Genomic DNA, 15,725 nt, shown 5'->3' with positions numbered 1-15,725 from the left:
CCAGAAACAATTTGTGAAAAACTCAGATCCATATTTCATATCTGCCACAAAAGCTCATCAGAGTAATAACCCTCCTTCTCCTGGGTGTTATCCTACCATCTGCTGCTCTATTACTTATCTTTATTTTGCAACTAATTAACAGCATAATCTTCTAAATTCAGCAAGTTAATTATCATTATTGTGGTCTTTGCAGCATCATCAGTCCTTATGAAGTCTTGTCTCTCCACCCCCAGAGAACATATGAAAATGAAGTAGGTTGTGAGAGGGTCTGTTTCTTTAGAGTAGGCTCATTAGGTGTTTGCTGATTAGCTCGGCATGCAGAGAGACAGGTCAGAAGAATTCTGCTGAACACAAGGTCCCATGCCGGGCTCCAGCAAGTTAATGTTGGTTTCTGAACATTTGCCAAGCTGCCCTCTGTCACTTCTGAGTAGAAACCTCCTGCGGAAAGTCTACTGGTTGCCCACTGAGCACAAGGTATTTCTCAGATTGTGACAAAAGGTTTTATATGCAAAGAAGGAGACTGAGGAAAACATTCAGTGTTAAAGCAACTTTTAAGTTCTTCAGAAACTTCTGCAATACACGCAGAAGGGTCTGAACATTAGGTCTGCATTCACAAGCTGTACACTCAAAAAAGAATGTTTTACAGCTGCAACTCAAGGCTCGTGTTTCATACACCAAAAGCATACAATTACGGGTCTTCTCACAAGATCAGAATCAATTCTACAACATTTAGAATCATGCATCCTTATCTTAGTGACAAAGTTTTTTTGTTTTGTTGGTTTTGTTTTTTTAAAGGCAGCTATTGCATCTACTTTAAGCCTCTCTAAAATACCATAAAACTGACTTATACATTTGATTTTACTTAAGTATGTGAAAGTTAGTTTCTTTAGCATAACAAACATGGAGTCATGTCAGAAAAACTGACAATTTATATTAAGTGTGCCACAGAAATCTGAAACTCATTTTCACTTCTATTGAATGTCATTCTCAGTACAAGATGGAAGGGTATTTTCAAAAGAATAGCAGTAAAAGACAGCTTGTGTCTGAATAAAATCTCTAGTCATTTTTCACTTCAGTTCTACAACTAGTAGGAGAAAGAGGATCCAAGAACATTCAAAACTATAGTTAACAGTGTCTTTCACAGGTGTGACTGGACCAGCTATATTCACTACAGTAACTTCAGTACTCGGGTAATAAAATTAAAACGCAATCTAATTTCATGTAATTCTTCCACAGCACTGAAACACATACAGCATTGTGTACATGTTTCTGTGGTGAAGCAGACACTAAGATTATGCTTAATGCACTCTTCTACTAAATGTCAGCTGTTTCAGTCAAGAGCCTCTTGCAATAATGTCACCAATCTAAGGATTTGGCTCACTGCATAGCCAATTTTTAAATTTCTGTCTGTCATCGTTTCATGATTTTTAATGACTTTTTTTTCCTCTCAGTCATCAGTCCTTGCAGCTGACATATATTTTTCTATCTGCTATTTCACTCAGTGAACCTGTTCCCAAATGCAACTGTCCCTCTATGGAATTCACATGACCATTTAGTGTCAAGCAACTTAAATAGTAACCAGAGAAAGGACTATTTCAGAAAAAAAACCCCCAAGTTCTAGAGGTGACATCTCAGTAACTTGCTTTACATGAATAACCAAAACTGCCATGCTGAAGGAGTTTGACACTTCAGATTGAAAACTTTATCAAACACAGAAATAAATACACAGTTTTGATTATTAAGTTTGGACACTCTAATCTAAAAACACTTACAAAAGCTGTAAGAGAGCCCATTTACCAAAAGGAAGAAGTCTCCAAAAGCTGCCCACAGTGGGAAAAATTACTCAGCAAGTATCTTAGTTCCCTTATCCTTAAAGGGTTTTAAGACTTATGACAGCTGAAGAAAAATTTTAACTGTGCTCTAGGAAGGCCCATTACCAAAGACATCTTCCACCAGTTATTTTAAGCTTTAGCTTTTAGAAATGAAAATATCAATTTGTTTTACTAAGGTTCGGTCATGAATTTATAAAAAAAATATACACTGCTCTTTGTACAATTTGGAACATGCAGCTCATAAAAAATCAACAGGTATTCATAAAAATAGAGAAAAATGTGTTGTTTTCATGTTAATAAAAATCAATAAATTATCCAAATTCATATTTAAATAATTAAGTTTCATAGCATTAGGAAATAATAGCACTACAATCTCTAATTTGACTTTAATTGGTTCCCAACTTCACTTAAAAAAAAAAGTTACACAACAGTAGCCTTTTGTAAGCAGGTAAGAGAGAAATAAATGATTGCAATAAGGAATGAAATCAGAGCATGAAGTACTTTTCTTACTACAAAACTGCATCAGCTCCTTAAAATGTCATGCAAGACATGAACTGCAGAAATACCTTCTGCAAAGGAAGGCCCAAAGCACAAAAGCCTTTTTGGCCACCTGGGCTCACTGATGGCTCATATTCAGCTGGCTGCTGATCAGCACCCCCAGGTTCTTTTCCAAAAATCAGCTTTCCAGACACTTTGCCCCCAGTCTGTAGTGCTGCTGGGGCTGTTATGACCCAAGTGCTCATACAATTGTCCTCGTCCCATGCATCCAACCTGCCCAGATCCCTCCACAAGGCAGAGCCTGCAGATCGACACTCTTGCCCAAACTGGTGTCATGTGCAAACTGACTGAGGGAGGGCTCCATTCTGATCGTTGATAAAGATATTGAACAAAACTGGCCCCAACACTGAGCCCTGGGGAACAGCACTTGTAACTGGCCACAAACTGGATTTAACTCCATTCACCATCACTTTCTGGGCTCAGCCATCCAGCCATGCCTGTCTAAGCCATGGGCAGTCAGTTTCCCCAGGAGAATGCTGTGGCAAACAGAGTCAAAGGCTTTAAAAAAGTCCAGATAGACAACACTGACAGTCTTTTCCTCGTCCACTAAGTAGGTCACCTTGTCACAGAAGCCAAGCAGGTCAGTGAAGCACAACCTGCCTTCCACAGATCCAAGCTGGCTGGGTCTGATCCCCTGGTTTTCCTGTATGCGCCATGGGATGGCACTCAAAATCATCTGCTCCATGACCTTCCCCAACACAGAGGTCAAGATGACAGGCCTTTAGTTCCCAGGATCCTCCTTCTGGCCCTTCTTGAAGATGAGCATCACATTTACATTACATTACTCTGGTCACCTGGGACCTCCTCAGTTAGCCAGGACTACCAGTAAAAGATTGAAAGAGGCTTGGCAAGCTTTTTCACTAGTTCCCTAGTTGCATAACCTCACAACACCCATGTAGTCCTCCTGAGTTGCCTGCCCCTTCTCCCACAGGTCATAAACTTTCCCTTTTTTCCTGAGTTCCAGCCAAAGCTCTCTGTTCAGCCAGGCCAGTCTTCTTCTCTGCTGGCTCACTGTTCATCACAAGGGGATGGCCTGCTCCTGTACTTTTGAAATTTTCTTCTCAAAGGATGTCCTGAACTCCTTTGCCCTGCAGAATTGCCTCCCAACATGAGGGAGAAATGTGCCTATGGTAGGCAAAGAGACAGAGGACATGTTCCCAGTGTTCTGCTAACTTAATTGCACTAATAAATCCACAAATTGCAGTATACCATTAATGCAATTAAATTTGTAACAGCTTGTATTTCAACACTATATGTGAACTATTAATGAAATAAAAAACAAACTGTAAAACTAAATATTAAGTCTTCTGTTGGCTTAACCAGGAACACAAGTGAAAAATAAACCTGGTTACCATACCTTTGCAGAATTGAGTATGTAGCAAGTAAAATTATTTTCAAGAGATACATGAAAAAGAAGGGGGTTGATATCACAAAGACTTAAATTTTAAAAATTAAATGGAACTTTGCATTTAATAAACCATCACATATCTGCCAACAATACATCACATGGCACAGAGACTTAATCTTCCTGTTTGGAAGCTCTTCTACATAAACATTAAGTTTCTCATTAAATTGCTTTTACTTTCAGAGTGATAAGAAATTAAGTTTTTTATTTTTTGCGAATAGGCACTATATAAAAGTAAATGAGCGTAAGAAATACACATAATTCTGATATTCTTGAATTCTACTCATGCTTGATATTAAGTGACAAGAAAGGAGAGAAGAAATACTGCAAATACCCTTTTCACAGTCTCACTTTAGGAAAAAAGATAAGCAATCACTGAAGTGCATATATTAGCTAAATTGTAATGAGAAGGCTAATGAGACTGTTAAAATTTAAGTCTAATGATTTTTGTTTTTCTTTGCATTTGAGTGATTGCTTCTTTCAACTTGACATCAAAGTCTTTGCCACATCCATGTATTTCCTTTCTGCCCTTAAAAGCTTTTTAAGAGCAAATCGCTCAGTAATACACTTAAAAACCTAATTTCTTGCCCATCTGAAAAATTATTTGAAACCAATTCCTCCTGGATTTCACAAAGCAGAATTCAGAGCATAAGTTTCCTAACTCTAAGACATGCAGTTTCTGAGAAAACAGTTCTTGTTTTCACTTTCTTACATTCTTCTTTCCTGGATTTAAGGTAAACAGAGCTGGTTACATTTAGATATCCCCTCAAATATTAAAAGATTCCTTTTCCCATTCCCGAGGGGACAAAGATGTACAGAAATACACCTTCTTCCTTTCTGTCCCTCTCTATACTCTTTCAACAGAGGAGGGAACTGAAGGAGGACCTGACAGCATCAGGCCCAGTCAGGGCACCAGTAACCACCTCTTCTCAACAGCTTCAGTACCTGGTAAACGTGGTCTAGTTTGCCCACTCTACTGGAATCCCATTACTTCAGACAGCACAATAACCAGTATTCCCAGACTCACTGTTTTTCATATTGTGGATTGAGAAGAGAAAATGGGTAAGGAAAGACAGCCCACAGATTTAGGACAATAGAAATGAGGTATCAAAGAATGTTCAGGGCATCCTCACACTTACCAATATTAATGTAGAAAAATATATTTTATCTAGCAGGTGTTCCTGATTCTTTTTTTGCACAAAGTAAGAGTTGAAGGAAGACAAACACTATTTCAGAGGACAGATACTGTTTATAGAGGCATCTTGTAAATATGTAACTGGTTAATTATTGTTTAATAATAGGTTTTCTATTGCTTTAGACCAGCTGGAATAAACAAACAAACGGGATAGCAAAAAAAGAGAAGCAACTACCTAATGTTGCAGAAAATTTTTCAAGAAATTGATTAATTCAAATACCATCATAAATGGATCACTACTATTAAGAAAAACAAACAAAAACCAACAAAGACAAAAACCCCAAAATTTCTTTTGCTTGTTTTACTAATGATTTTTCCAAATAATCCTCAAACCCCCTAAAATACCCAACACAACAGAAACAACCTCCACACAGAACAATTTGTTAACTATGTCAGTAACACATATCTAATTACAAAACTCTTGCCAGGTGGATTATATCCAGTTGAGATTCTGAAAACATTTTTAAAGAAACCTTTTTCTTTTCCTAGTTTTTTAAGCAATATTATGTTCTTTGGGAGGAAACATATTCTGCTTTTCTGAAGGAAATGTTCACTGTTAAGATGCTACTAATCTTGTCTTTCTTCCAACTAATATTTCCCATCCTCCGATACAAGGAGCAAGAAGGAGTTTAGTTAAAATCTAATGAATTTAAAAGAATGTTTAAAAATAAAATCAACAGAACTAACATAGGCTGAAATTGGAAAGAGCGGTAAAATAAATGCAGCTGTTATTATTCTGCTTTTATTAAACCTGTACTTGCAGAATTTAGACTAACAAAAGAAAACTAAAGCTGTTTTAAAAAGCAACAGAATTTAATTAATTTCTGAAGTTATTCTTCTTGAGGAATAATGGAGTTTTTCACTTACCAATTTAGCCTCAGACTGCACTGGCTGTGGGGAGGAAGGCCCTGGGATTCCTGGGATACTAGGCACCATGGTGACAGGTCTAACAAGCTGACCAGATAAAGTATAAAAATGAAGAAAACCTGAGTATGTTATCATAATAGAGAGCATATGACAACACTACCCTCTGAAGCCAAAACAGCTATCAAGGTGCTTATAACTAAGTTCTATGCTGCACTTATGCAAATTTGCTCCACTTTCAAATTAATATAGCATCATGCTTACTTACTGGAACTGCAGCAGGGACATGCACATTAGAATTTGTGATAGATGCAGGAATAGCAACAGGCATGGTTTGTCCATTAGGAAGATGTAACAGCAGAGGAAAAGGACCTGGAACTGGACTGAAAAAGGAATGAACTATATAAAAGAAAACTTATCCAGAGAAGAGAACAAGTTTACACATTATTTTAAATTGGTTTGTTTCTTTACAGGTGTAATGTAATATTCATTTGGAGATCAAAAATATGAACTTAGTGATGTGGAGAACATGGCATTATATCTCACATGTAGTGAAAGTTACATGTTTCATGTGTAGTAAAGCACCACGTTACACCAAAGCATCTCAAATTCATACATTAACTGCAGAAACAGTAACTGAAAGTAAACAAGATTTTCAAATTCTGCAAGAAAACATTTTACTAAGATTTATGTAACTTACACTATTGGTCTGTTAGATGATGGAGCCTGGGTAATAACAGTACTAGAAGTTGGTGATGGTATTGCCTGTTGAATAATAACACTCGAGTCAGAACTCGTAAGTAGTACATTAGGAACTTGTAGTGATGCTGGACGAACTATTGTTGATGTAGGCTGTGCAGTCTGCTGCAGTGACACTTCCTGAGAAAAAATAAAGGTTAATCAGTTTGTAAATTACAATTAGAGACCACCAATTCCGACTGTTAAATGAACACAGTTTGAAGGAACAAATCAGAATTTCAGTAACATTATGCAAGTAGAATCAGTTATACAATTAAAAACATTCAAAAAACCCCTTCTAGATGAATAATTTAAACCATCAAAGTAAAATTTGTTCCAACGACAGTGATTTTAGCTTTATGACAAACCTGGCAACTTATGCTAAGGCTGCTATTACTTATCATTCAGTTTTGATCAGATTTTAATTTTTTTTTCCAAACCCATGGTGCTATCAACACCATCATGTTTACCCACACTCCAAATAAGGAAAACGTTTTATGGTGTCCTTATGTACATTTCAGTTTCAGTCCATTGTTCTGGCTTTAAACAAGAGAAACAAGAGTTTTATGGTTCAGTAACAACAAAAAAACCCTTTTTGTTTTTTTTTTTAAGCTTTTATCCTTAACCCATGAAGCTCTCTTAACTAGAGTGATAAAAATACTTGGAGTGTTACATTCAGAACTCTGCAAAAATATATATGTATCTTGATGCAGAAAAAATTTCTTGGGCACAGGACTTAAACATTTTTAGGTGCAAATAAAGTGTAGACAGAAATTACCATAGTTCTTAGCTTAGCAATGAGGTAAAGTACATTATCAATTGAATGTTGTACTTGCATTTGCTATTTCTGAAAACCCAGAAGGCCTTATTGTAACCAAAGCCTTCTTTCTCAGAAAACCCTTGACATTGTCAGACTTCAAATTTACCTTCAGACTGGCTTTTTACAAGTTATTTATTCTTTTGACAATACCTACTGCAATCAATGACACATAAAATCACATTCTTAAGACCAGTAGACTTTTGCTCTGCTGTTTCATAGAATTTCATAGAATCAGCTGGGTTGGAAGGGACCTCCGAGATCATCAAGTCCAACCCTTGATCCACTACCGCTGCAGTTGCCAGACCATGGCACTAAGTGCCACATCCAGTCTTGTCTTAAAAACCTCCAGGAACGGAGAATCCACCACTTCCTTGGGCAGCCCATTCCAATGGCTGATTACCCTCTCTGTAAAGAAATTCTTTCTAATATCTAACCTAAACCTCCCCTGGCACAGCTTAAGAAAATGTTAAACCGTAATTCAATGAAAACATCTCATACCTGTGTCATACAGGCTGCACTGATTATTATTTCCTCTGAATTAAGCTAAAGTTTTGAAAATTCATCCACAAAGCTTTAAGTACTAAGGTCTTAGCTCTCTTAATAGATTGCCTTTTTTTTTTGTACATTAATGTAAAACGTGTGTCCTCCTCTGAGCAATTTGTAGAACTGAAAGTCTGCTGGCAAACTGCGGCCTTCACAAAGGAAAGGACTTTCGATGAAATTTTCTCCCTCCAACAGCTGGATTTGTCATCAGGATTCACTAGTTCATTCAGTCTTTTCCCCATGGGACCTAAAAGACTATTCACAGTGAATGAAGAGTTTTTGGAAACTAACAGTGAGCTGAGTTGAGGAAAGCAGGAATTTTTTTCTTTAGCATCAATCTGAGATATAATATTGGAACACAGTACCTAGAATTACAGATAAGCATTCAGTAAAGAGAAGAACACATCCAGTACAGAATGGTAGAAACAAAAAAACCCAGAGCCCAATGCGTACTCTTAGGACAAGATTAAATACTCCTTTGCAAATCAGGAATTTGGTAGAACAGCTATACAGCTCTTACTCAACAAGAAGAGCCTCAGCGAAAACATAAATGAGACTGAACTGTTTGACTGTGGGACATTAGAGGAAGGCATAAGGGGAAAACACTTGCCCTGATAATCTTTTGGCAATGCCCAATTCAGAAATTAGCATTGTGTCATTCTTCACTGGTTTCAGCTTACCCTTTCCTGCCTGCTGTTACCCTTTCCTGCCACTATTACCTCTCTCATTACTGTGAGCAAGGAGCCAGTAAAAAGTCGGTTCCCATTGTAGGATCTTGACAGAGGAACACCCATATTTGCCTCTAACAGCCAGCTGAGGTCTTTTCCTTATTCCTCCTTTCATCTGAAACATCTTCATACATGGTAACCACATATATAAAAAAGTACATGTATCGTTATAAGTGCAGTTATATGAACACTCCAGAATAAATAGCTATCACAAAGAAATTCTGAATTCCATAAAAGAGAAGAAAAGGACAGTTGGTCAAAAGCAGCCATGGAGCCATGGATACACCTTTAATACAAAAACGCAAACTAACCATATATTCACACACTGTCAACAACAGCAATGTCATAACAGCCCCTTCTGTATGGGTTTGTCCCAGTGGCTTCTCTAAGTACCTCTGTGTGTGGATGGCAAAACAGCTATCAAAATAGAGGAGGCCAAGAAAAGAAGTGCCAAGAGGTAGCATGTGCAAGTCTCTCATCAACAGACAAGCTCCAGAGAAAACCATCCTTGCAACAACTCATGAACTCAGAACACCAGCTGAATCTGTATGCTAGCGTGAACATGCTTCACAATTCAGACAACATTCAAAATTACGGTGGCTCATATGCAAACCAGGACTACAGGACTATATATACACTTGATAAAGAATGGACACTTGGAAGAACTTCCACAGACTCATAGAATGGTTGAAGCTGGAAGTGCCTTTTAAAGATCATTCCAGTCCAACCCTTCTGCCATGGCTATGAGTATCTTCCACTAGATCAGGTTGCTCAGAGCCCCAACCAACCTGATCCTGAGCGCTTTCTGAACACCTACCTAGAAGTCACTGCAAGTCAGCAAAACCTTCTACCTCTCAGCAAGCAGCTGGGATTGGTCTCCCAAGTGTTGCTGCAACCAGGTAACAACCTATGAGTGAGCAAGTAAGTTATGGCAGTCTGTAAATACTTCTTTGTTCTTCGTAACAGCAACTTAATTAACGGGTGTTCTAATAAATACTGACTGTAAAACTGGATCTCTCCCTGGCTTGAACTCCTACTAGGAAAAATGCTGAGAAAACAGCAACACTCTGCTCACATTTCTCAACTTCTGCAGGCCACATTCAGCAGCAGCACCACATTCCAAGCAGCACCCTCAGCCTTGCTCAGCTTGTCTCTACAATCAGACATCAGAACAGCACTGAGCAGCAGCACTGATACAGTGACACACTGAAATTACATCATGAATGAGACAAGCTTACAAATACTGTAAAGCATTGAGATATACTTTTCACTTGATGCTAACAGATACTGAACCGCTACTGTATAAAGATATTATCTTCTGCCAAAATTAGACTACTGGGAATAAGTATTTGCAGCAAAAAAAACAAACTAACCTCTGAAACAAAGAACAAATGAAATAAAGACAACTTATGATTTGGACTACGATTCACTTAATCTAAGCAGTTCTTTACACATATTTCTTTAAACTACTTTTACTATTTTTGAGACTACATGATTGCCTTGATTACCCATGATCACTCATCCTTGCTAACTAATAAAACTGAGCAAAGCTTTTTAAGGACAAATCTGAATGGAAACTCTCTTCAATTTCTGTCACACACTCCAGGTTGTTCTCACATTGGTTCCTGTTGGCAGTATAAGAGAAAGAGTTGAAATCAGAGAGGTTCAGACTAGATCCAAAGAAAAACACTTTCCTCACAGGAACAGCTGGTACTGGAGCAGGCTGCAGGGAGAGGCTGTGCAGCCTCTCTCCCACAGAGGTTTCAAGACCAGACTGTGCAAAGTGCTGAGTAACATGTTCCGATGTCAGAGCTAACTCCTGCTTTGAGGAGGAAGTTGGACCAGGAAATCCTGCAGTTCCTTCCAAACTGAATTACCCTGTGATTCTAAAATATCCTGCTGATTTTTGGGAGTAAGGTATTTGAAGTAAGACAAGAAACGATTAATTTCACTATTTTTGCTTCATTTTATGTTCTTCAAGAGAACTCCACATGATGAAAACACTGTAAGTCACATATTGAAGTGATCATTACTATTAAAACATTTATTTCTTCATTAAAGCAACAGTTCTAAAACTGATTTGACTACAGCATCCTCTAGTGACAGACAATACTTCAGTCTTCTATGAGTATTAGGTAAACTCAAAAAAAGCAAACGCCTGGGATCACTTTTAAACACATTGTTATATCTTAAAGAGTATAACATTTGAAACAAAATTACCTGGTGCTTAGTTTTGTATACTTTTGTAGAACACCCCCATCTACAAAACAGTTTTTGGTAAAACATAGGCTAAACAAAAACATATACATGAAGGGTCCAAATTTTTGATGTTATTTAAAAGCAAAAGCAATAAAACCAAAAAAACTTTCTTTGGGTTTTTTTTAACAAATGATGATGCATAAACAGGAATAAAGAGCCCCTTTAGTGTTTTCCAACATAGAGTGAATCTTAAATTTGACTTCCTTTCTAGCTTTACTGGAGGCAAAGAAATAATTGCAATGAACAAAGGCAACTAAAGAACTGAACAAATGATCTACACAGCCACCGGAATTAAGGCAAACGAAAACGCTTTTCCTTTCAACCACGTAAGTGGTGTGGCTATTATCATGTACAACAAACGTACAGACCATCAGAAGCTTTGAAAAATAAATTCCCAAAAGAGAAAAATAAAGGTTCTGACCTTTTCATCATTGGTAGTAGACTCTGGATGAGGTAAAGGACTATCTTGATGAGTTGTCTCTACAACTGAAGGTTCTTCAATTTTATTTCTTATAATTGGTGTTGCAAGAGGAGACAGATCTAGAGGCATCTGTGAGAAACAATGTAAACCAAAATTACCCAATCTCTAAAAAGTTAAACTAAGCAAGAAAATGTAAATAACTAAAGAGAAATACCAGCCCATAACAACACAGGTGCTGATGTTTGAAAAATGATGTTTGCAGACGAATTACCAGTCAAGGTTATTTTACCAGTAGCTGCATGAACACCAATATTCAGTAACACCAATGTCAGACTAAGTATTCTCTTCTTGAGAATTAAAAACATTCTTAAAGTTTTCCTTTCCCAAGAGTCACAAGAAAATTATAGCTGAGGAAGGATTGTGTTACACTTAAATTACAGCTAAAATAAGGTACTACTCCTCTATAAATTACTAGACCTCATGCCACAAAGCACAAAATCCTAACTATATTTTCAAATTAAGAAAAGCTACTATGGACAATTAATTTCAAGCTTATTGCAGCAAATAATTATTGAAAAAGCAATTTTTATATCACTACACAGGCAAAATCCACTGGGACATCTGAAATGCCACAGAGAAATTAAGTAACAAAAGTACTTAAAGCAATACTATAGATTTGAAAGCCTACACTCCTGTCTAGTCTGCTATCCAAATACTTTCGGAAGAAACTTTCCCCAAAGCTCATCTTCTTTTTAAGTTCTTCCAGATGCCTTTTTTTCCAATTCAGTTCCTAGTTTTCCTATATAATATATTACTAATAGAGAGGGAGGACTGCGAGAAGTGGAATCTCTTCATACCATATGTGAGCATGAAACACTTCAGAAAAAAACAAACTATCCATCCCCTAGGAAGTGTGCTATTTTTCCACACTTTGCTGTGATCAGTTATTATGTAACTCATCCAGAGATATGGCAGGACTGTGTTTCTTCTTGTAACAGAGAGGGCAGGTTGGAAAACTAGTATCAATTAAAGAAATAGACAAAATGTTTAAAATACTTTGCAATACTTACAACCTCCCCCAAGACAGTGGTGAACTATACAGAAAATACAGTCTTAGTAAATTCAGAATCAGTTTTACCATAAGTCATGTTATAAAAACAGCATATATCAATTAGAAAAAATAAAACTAAAAATCCATGATTTGATATAGTTGTGGCACCAAAGCAAGGGTGAGGCTTATCAGGAATGGATAATAATCCATCTTATTCAGAAGTACCTCTAAAAATCTTTACTGAAACAAAGTAAATGAAGCTACTGATTCTACAAAATCTGTATAAATGAGTATAAAATTGTATTTTTTATCACTTCCTATGGAAGTCAATCAGGTAATCAACTAAAGGCAAAACTATTCAAAGGGGACATTGAACAAAATTTTTTATTTGCAGAAGTATTTAGACTAGATACTTTAAGAGCTAAGAAAAAGTCAATGTGTCCCACTGTGCATGCTAACTATGCAAAATTAATCAGATAAACTAACCTTCAGAAGAGTAATCACAGATTTGTATTCTCTCCATACAACATATATAAGCAGCTAACAAATTATTATTGGTATAGTTTAGAAAGCAATATATAAATCCAAAGTTTGCTTTTTGAATGGAACTTCTGATACAAAAAAGTAGAAGCTTTGAGAAGAAAAAGTTTTTGAACATACTTTCTTAATGTCATCTTCAGAAGCCTTTTTAAACTCATTTTCAAAAGGACTTGCTAATTCATTGAATAAGCCCACTTCTTCACAGTTCTTCAAGAATCGAGTTGGTGTTGGTGTCTGATCTGAAATGAAGTGTATAAACCCCCCACAATTTTATTTTTAAAATACTATTTATGAACCTACTTATCGTAAATACTTTTCAGGATACAAACAAACAGAAAGAGATGAGGAGGTTGGAAACTCTTGTGCCTTGCAGGCGGCTCCGCTCTGCCCTCCAGGGAGGCAGCCAGCAGGCACACTCCACCTGCTGGAGACAAATAACTGGAGCCTGCAAAGCAGTAAGCCCCTTATAATTTTGGGAGGCTATCAAACCATTTCTTCTGTGTCCACAAACCACAGGGAGCTATTCTCAAGTGCACAGTAGATCACTTCAGTGAGCAAGCAGGCTTTATTTTCAAATAAAGATAAAGCCCACATGAAGGCTTTTAATAAAGAGAGAGAAAAGTGCACAGCTCACAGCCAGTTTGCTTCGTTCTTTTCATAATTTGACAGCAGTAGTGACTACTTTCCAGTGCATGGAACTTCTAAAAGAGAGTGAGATACTGTACACGAGATCATATTGACTCCTATGATGCCTGTATTATCAAGCTGGAATCATAAGACTTCTGGCATCTGGGTGCCCAAATGAAGCACTTCATGAAGCAATTTCAAAAATGTCTTTATACAAAATCTGGTACTATGTAAATTTGCCTTATTTTACTGTCATTACCAGGTCAAAATTAACCACATTTGCCACAGAGTTACCTGCATTTAAAATACTGTAATATGGTATTATTATGTGTAGTTACTAATGTAACCTGGTGTTTCCGACAGTTCCTGCACTGGAATGTGGCTGCACAGAGACAGACACTGTCATGGTTTCATTCTCAAACACCTGATTATTTGACAGGTTCCCTTTCTTATGGTAAAATTGCCAAGGAGCATATTAATAATTTTAAAATTTGTAACTGCTAGTTTAAGAGCAATATTTTTTTGTCTGCTTGTCCTAACAAATTAGGCACTTAAAAAGAAAACAAATAACCAGAAAACGTCTGGAAGCCTTCGTGAAGTTCATTTAGGCTGCTCCACCACTGAAAAAAAACCCCAGCCTGACTGTAACTTTAGAATACTTAGCACATGCTATCTGCATTCAAAAACTTTAAAATTTATAATGCAATCAATCATCCATTGGTGATTACTTCTGATCCTGGACAAACGAGAAAAGTTAGTTACAACTGACCAAAGTTATTGATAATTTAAAAATATTTAGATTATATATCAGAGACAAATAAAAGTAACTTATGGAGAATAATACTGGCTTCAAATGAATTATGTAAGAAAATATCACCTAAGCACACACTGTAGTGAAGAAAATGTTTCATATTCTCTTAACATAAGTCTATGCATTATGTACAAAAAAATGCATAAAATATATGCCCATTTCAGCAAAAAAGGAAACAAACCAGTTACAAAAGTATATACTAACCAGCCACAATGACACTATCATTACGAGCCGGACCAAATTTCAGTGTCATCTCATGTTTATGTTTATGGACAGCCAAATGATCCTCATTGGTAAAACGCTGCAGCAGAAAGTTTTAAGAAACAGTTGAAATTCTGAGTGTGAACAGAGTAAATGACATGCCACAGAAAGCAACTTTTACAACACAAAAAACTATCCTTACGACATTAAAAGATAACCCTTTTAGGTAGATATGTCTTGCTCCTTGGTCAACACTACCAAGTAGAAATATAAAATTCAAATGATGTTCACAGTAACTAAATATACCAGGAAAATTGTAGTATAAGTACTTGAATTCATTCAAACTGCAAGATAGAACTTGAGAGTGCTGCAGACTCCATCAACCATCGGCAAACAGTCAAATGGATCTTGACAATGTCTAGTAATTCATTACCACTACTTCATTACTGCATTGTGTGTATTATCACAATAATGAGAATTGATTTGTAATCACAAACTTCACTGTATTTAATAGCATAAAGACAAAATAAACTATAGCTCCTGCTCCCTGACTATTTACTACATAAAATAAGGGGCAGATAGAATGGGAAACACTGGAACAATGATCAGACAACTGAAATGCTGCGAACGAACTAAACTTACCAGCACTTTAGAAATCTGTCAGGTTTTCAAAACTATGCTAGTTTTGTGCATACTTTTCCCAAAATTCAGGGTATATACTATAAAAAAAGCAATAAGCAGGCAAACTAGGTGCTGTAAAACAGATATTCTTATTTTCACTAACCTGAAATTTGCTATGCATCTGCAACTGTGGGTAAAGTTAGTGTTTCAATTGACATAATCTAAGAAAATGTTTCCCAAGATGCAGGTTTCCTAAAACTGAAATTCTTACTTTTCTTTGTGAACATTTGAGCCTCAAATTATGTTTCTGGTTATGCCTCACTAATATAAGTCACTCCACATCTATCTTATAACGATACAATCAGAAACCAATACACAAGCTTAGCTGACCTCAGAGTACAGCCATTCAGAATGTTTCTGTGAGAAAGGACATGTGTATGTGGAACTGTGAGGGAAATGAAAAAATCCAGGATCACTGTGGGACACGGTGAAACAGGCCAGGGACTTTTTT

The 15,725-nt window shown here is 36.7% G+C and overlaps 1 protein-coding gene across 8 annotated transcripts in view; it reads right to left on the bottom strand.

The window, feature by feature from the left end:
• The window catches only part of ATF2 (activating transcription factor 2), a 46,077-nt gene that overhangs the window by 19,100 nt on the left and 11,252 nt on the right, over positions 1 to 15,725 (bottom strand). For 5 of the 8 annotated variants that reach the window (XM_032692915.1, XM_032692921.1, XM_032692918.1 and 2 more), the window contains 6 exons: positions 14,597 to 14,693; positions 13,075 to 13,193; positions 11,364 to 11,492; positions 6,555 to 6,733; positions 6,123 to 6,237; positions 5,858 to 5,944 (listed from right to left, as the gene is read on the bottom strand). In XM_032692915.1, the coding sequence (XP_032548806.1) occupies positions 5,858 to 5,944; positions 6,123 to 6,237; positions 6,555 to 6,733; positions 11,364 to 11,492; positions 13,075 to 13,193; positions 14,597 to 14,693 (726 nt within the window). The remainder of the gene's footprint in view (positions 1 to 5,857; positions 5,945 to 6,122; positions 6,238 to 6,554; positions 6,734 to 11,363; positions 11,493 to 13,074; positions 13,194 to 14,596; positions 14,694 to 15,725) is intronic. The other 3 variants (XM_032692919.1, XM_032692923.1, XM_032692920.1) reach the window with 3 other exon arrangements.

Source organism: Chiroxiphia lanceolata, chromosome 7, assembly GCF_009829145.1.
Source record: "Chiroxiphia lanceolata isolate bChiLan1 chromosome 7, bChiLan1.pri, whole genome shotgun sequence".
NCBI lineage: Eukaryota > Metazoa > Chordata > Aves > Passeriformes > Pipridae > Chiroxiphia > Chiroxiphia lanceolata.
This window is presented reverse-complemented; position numbering and strand designations above follow the sequence as displayed.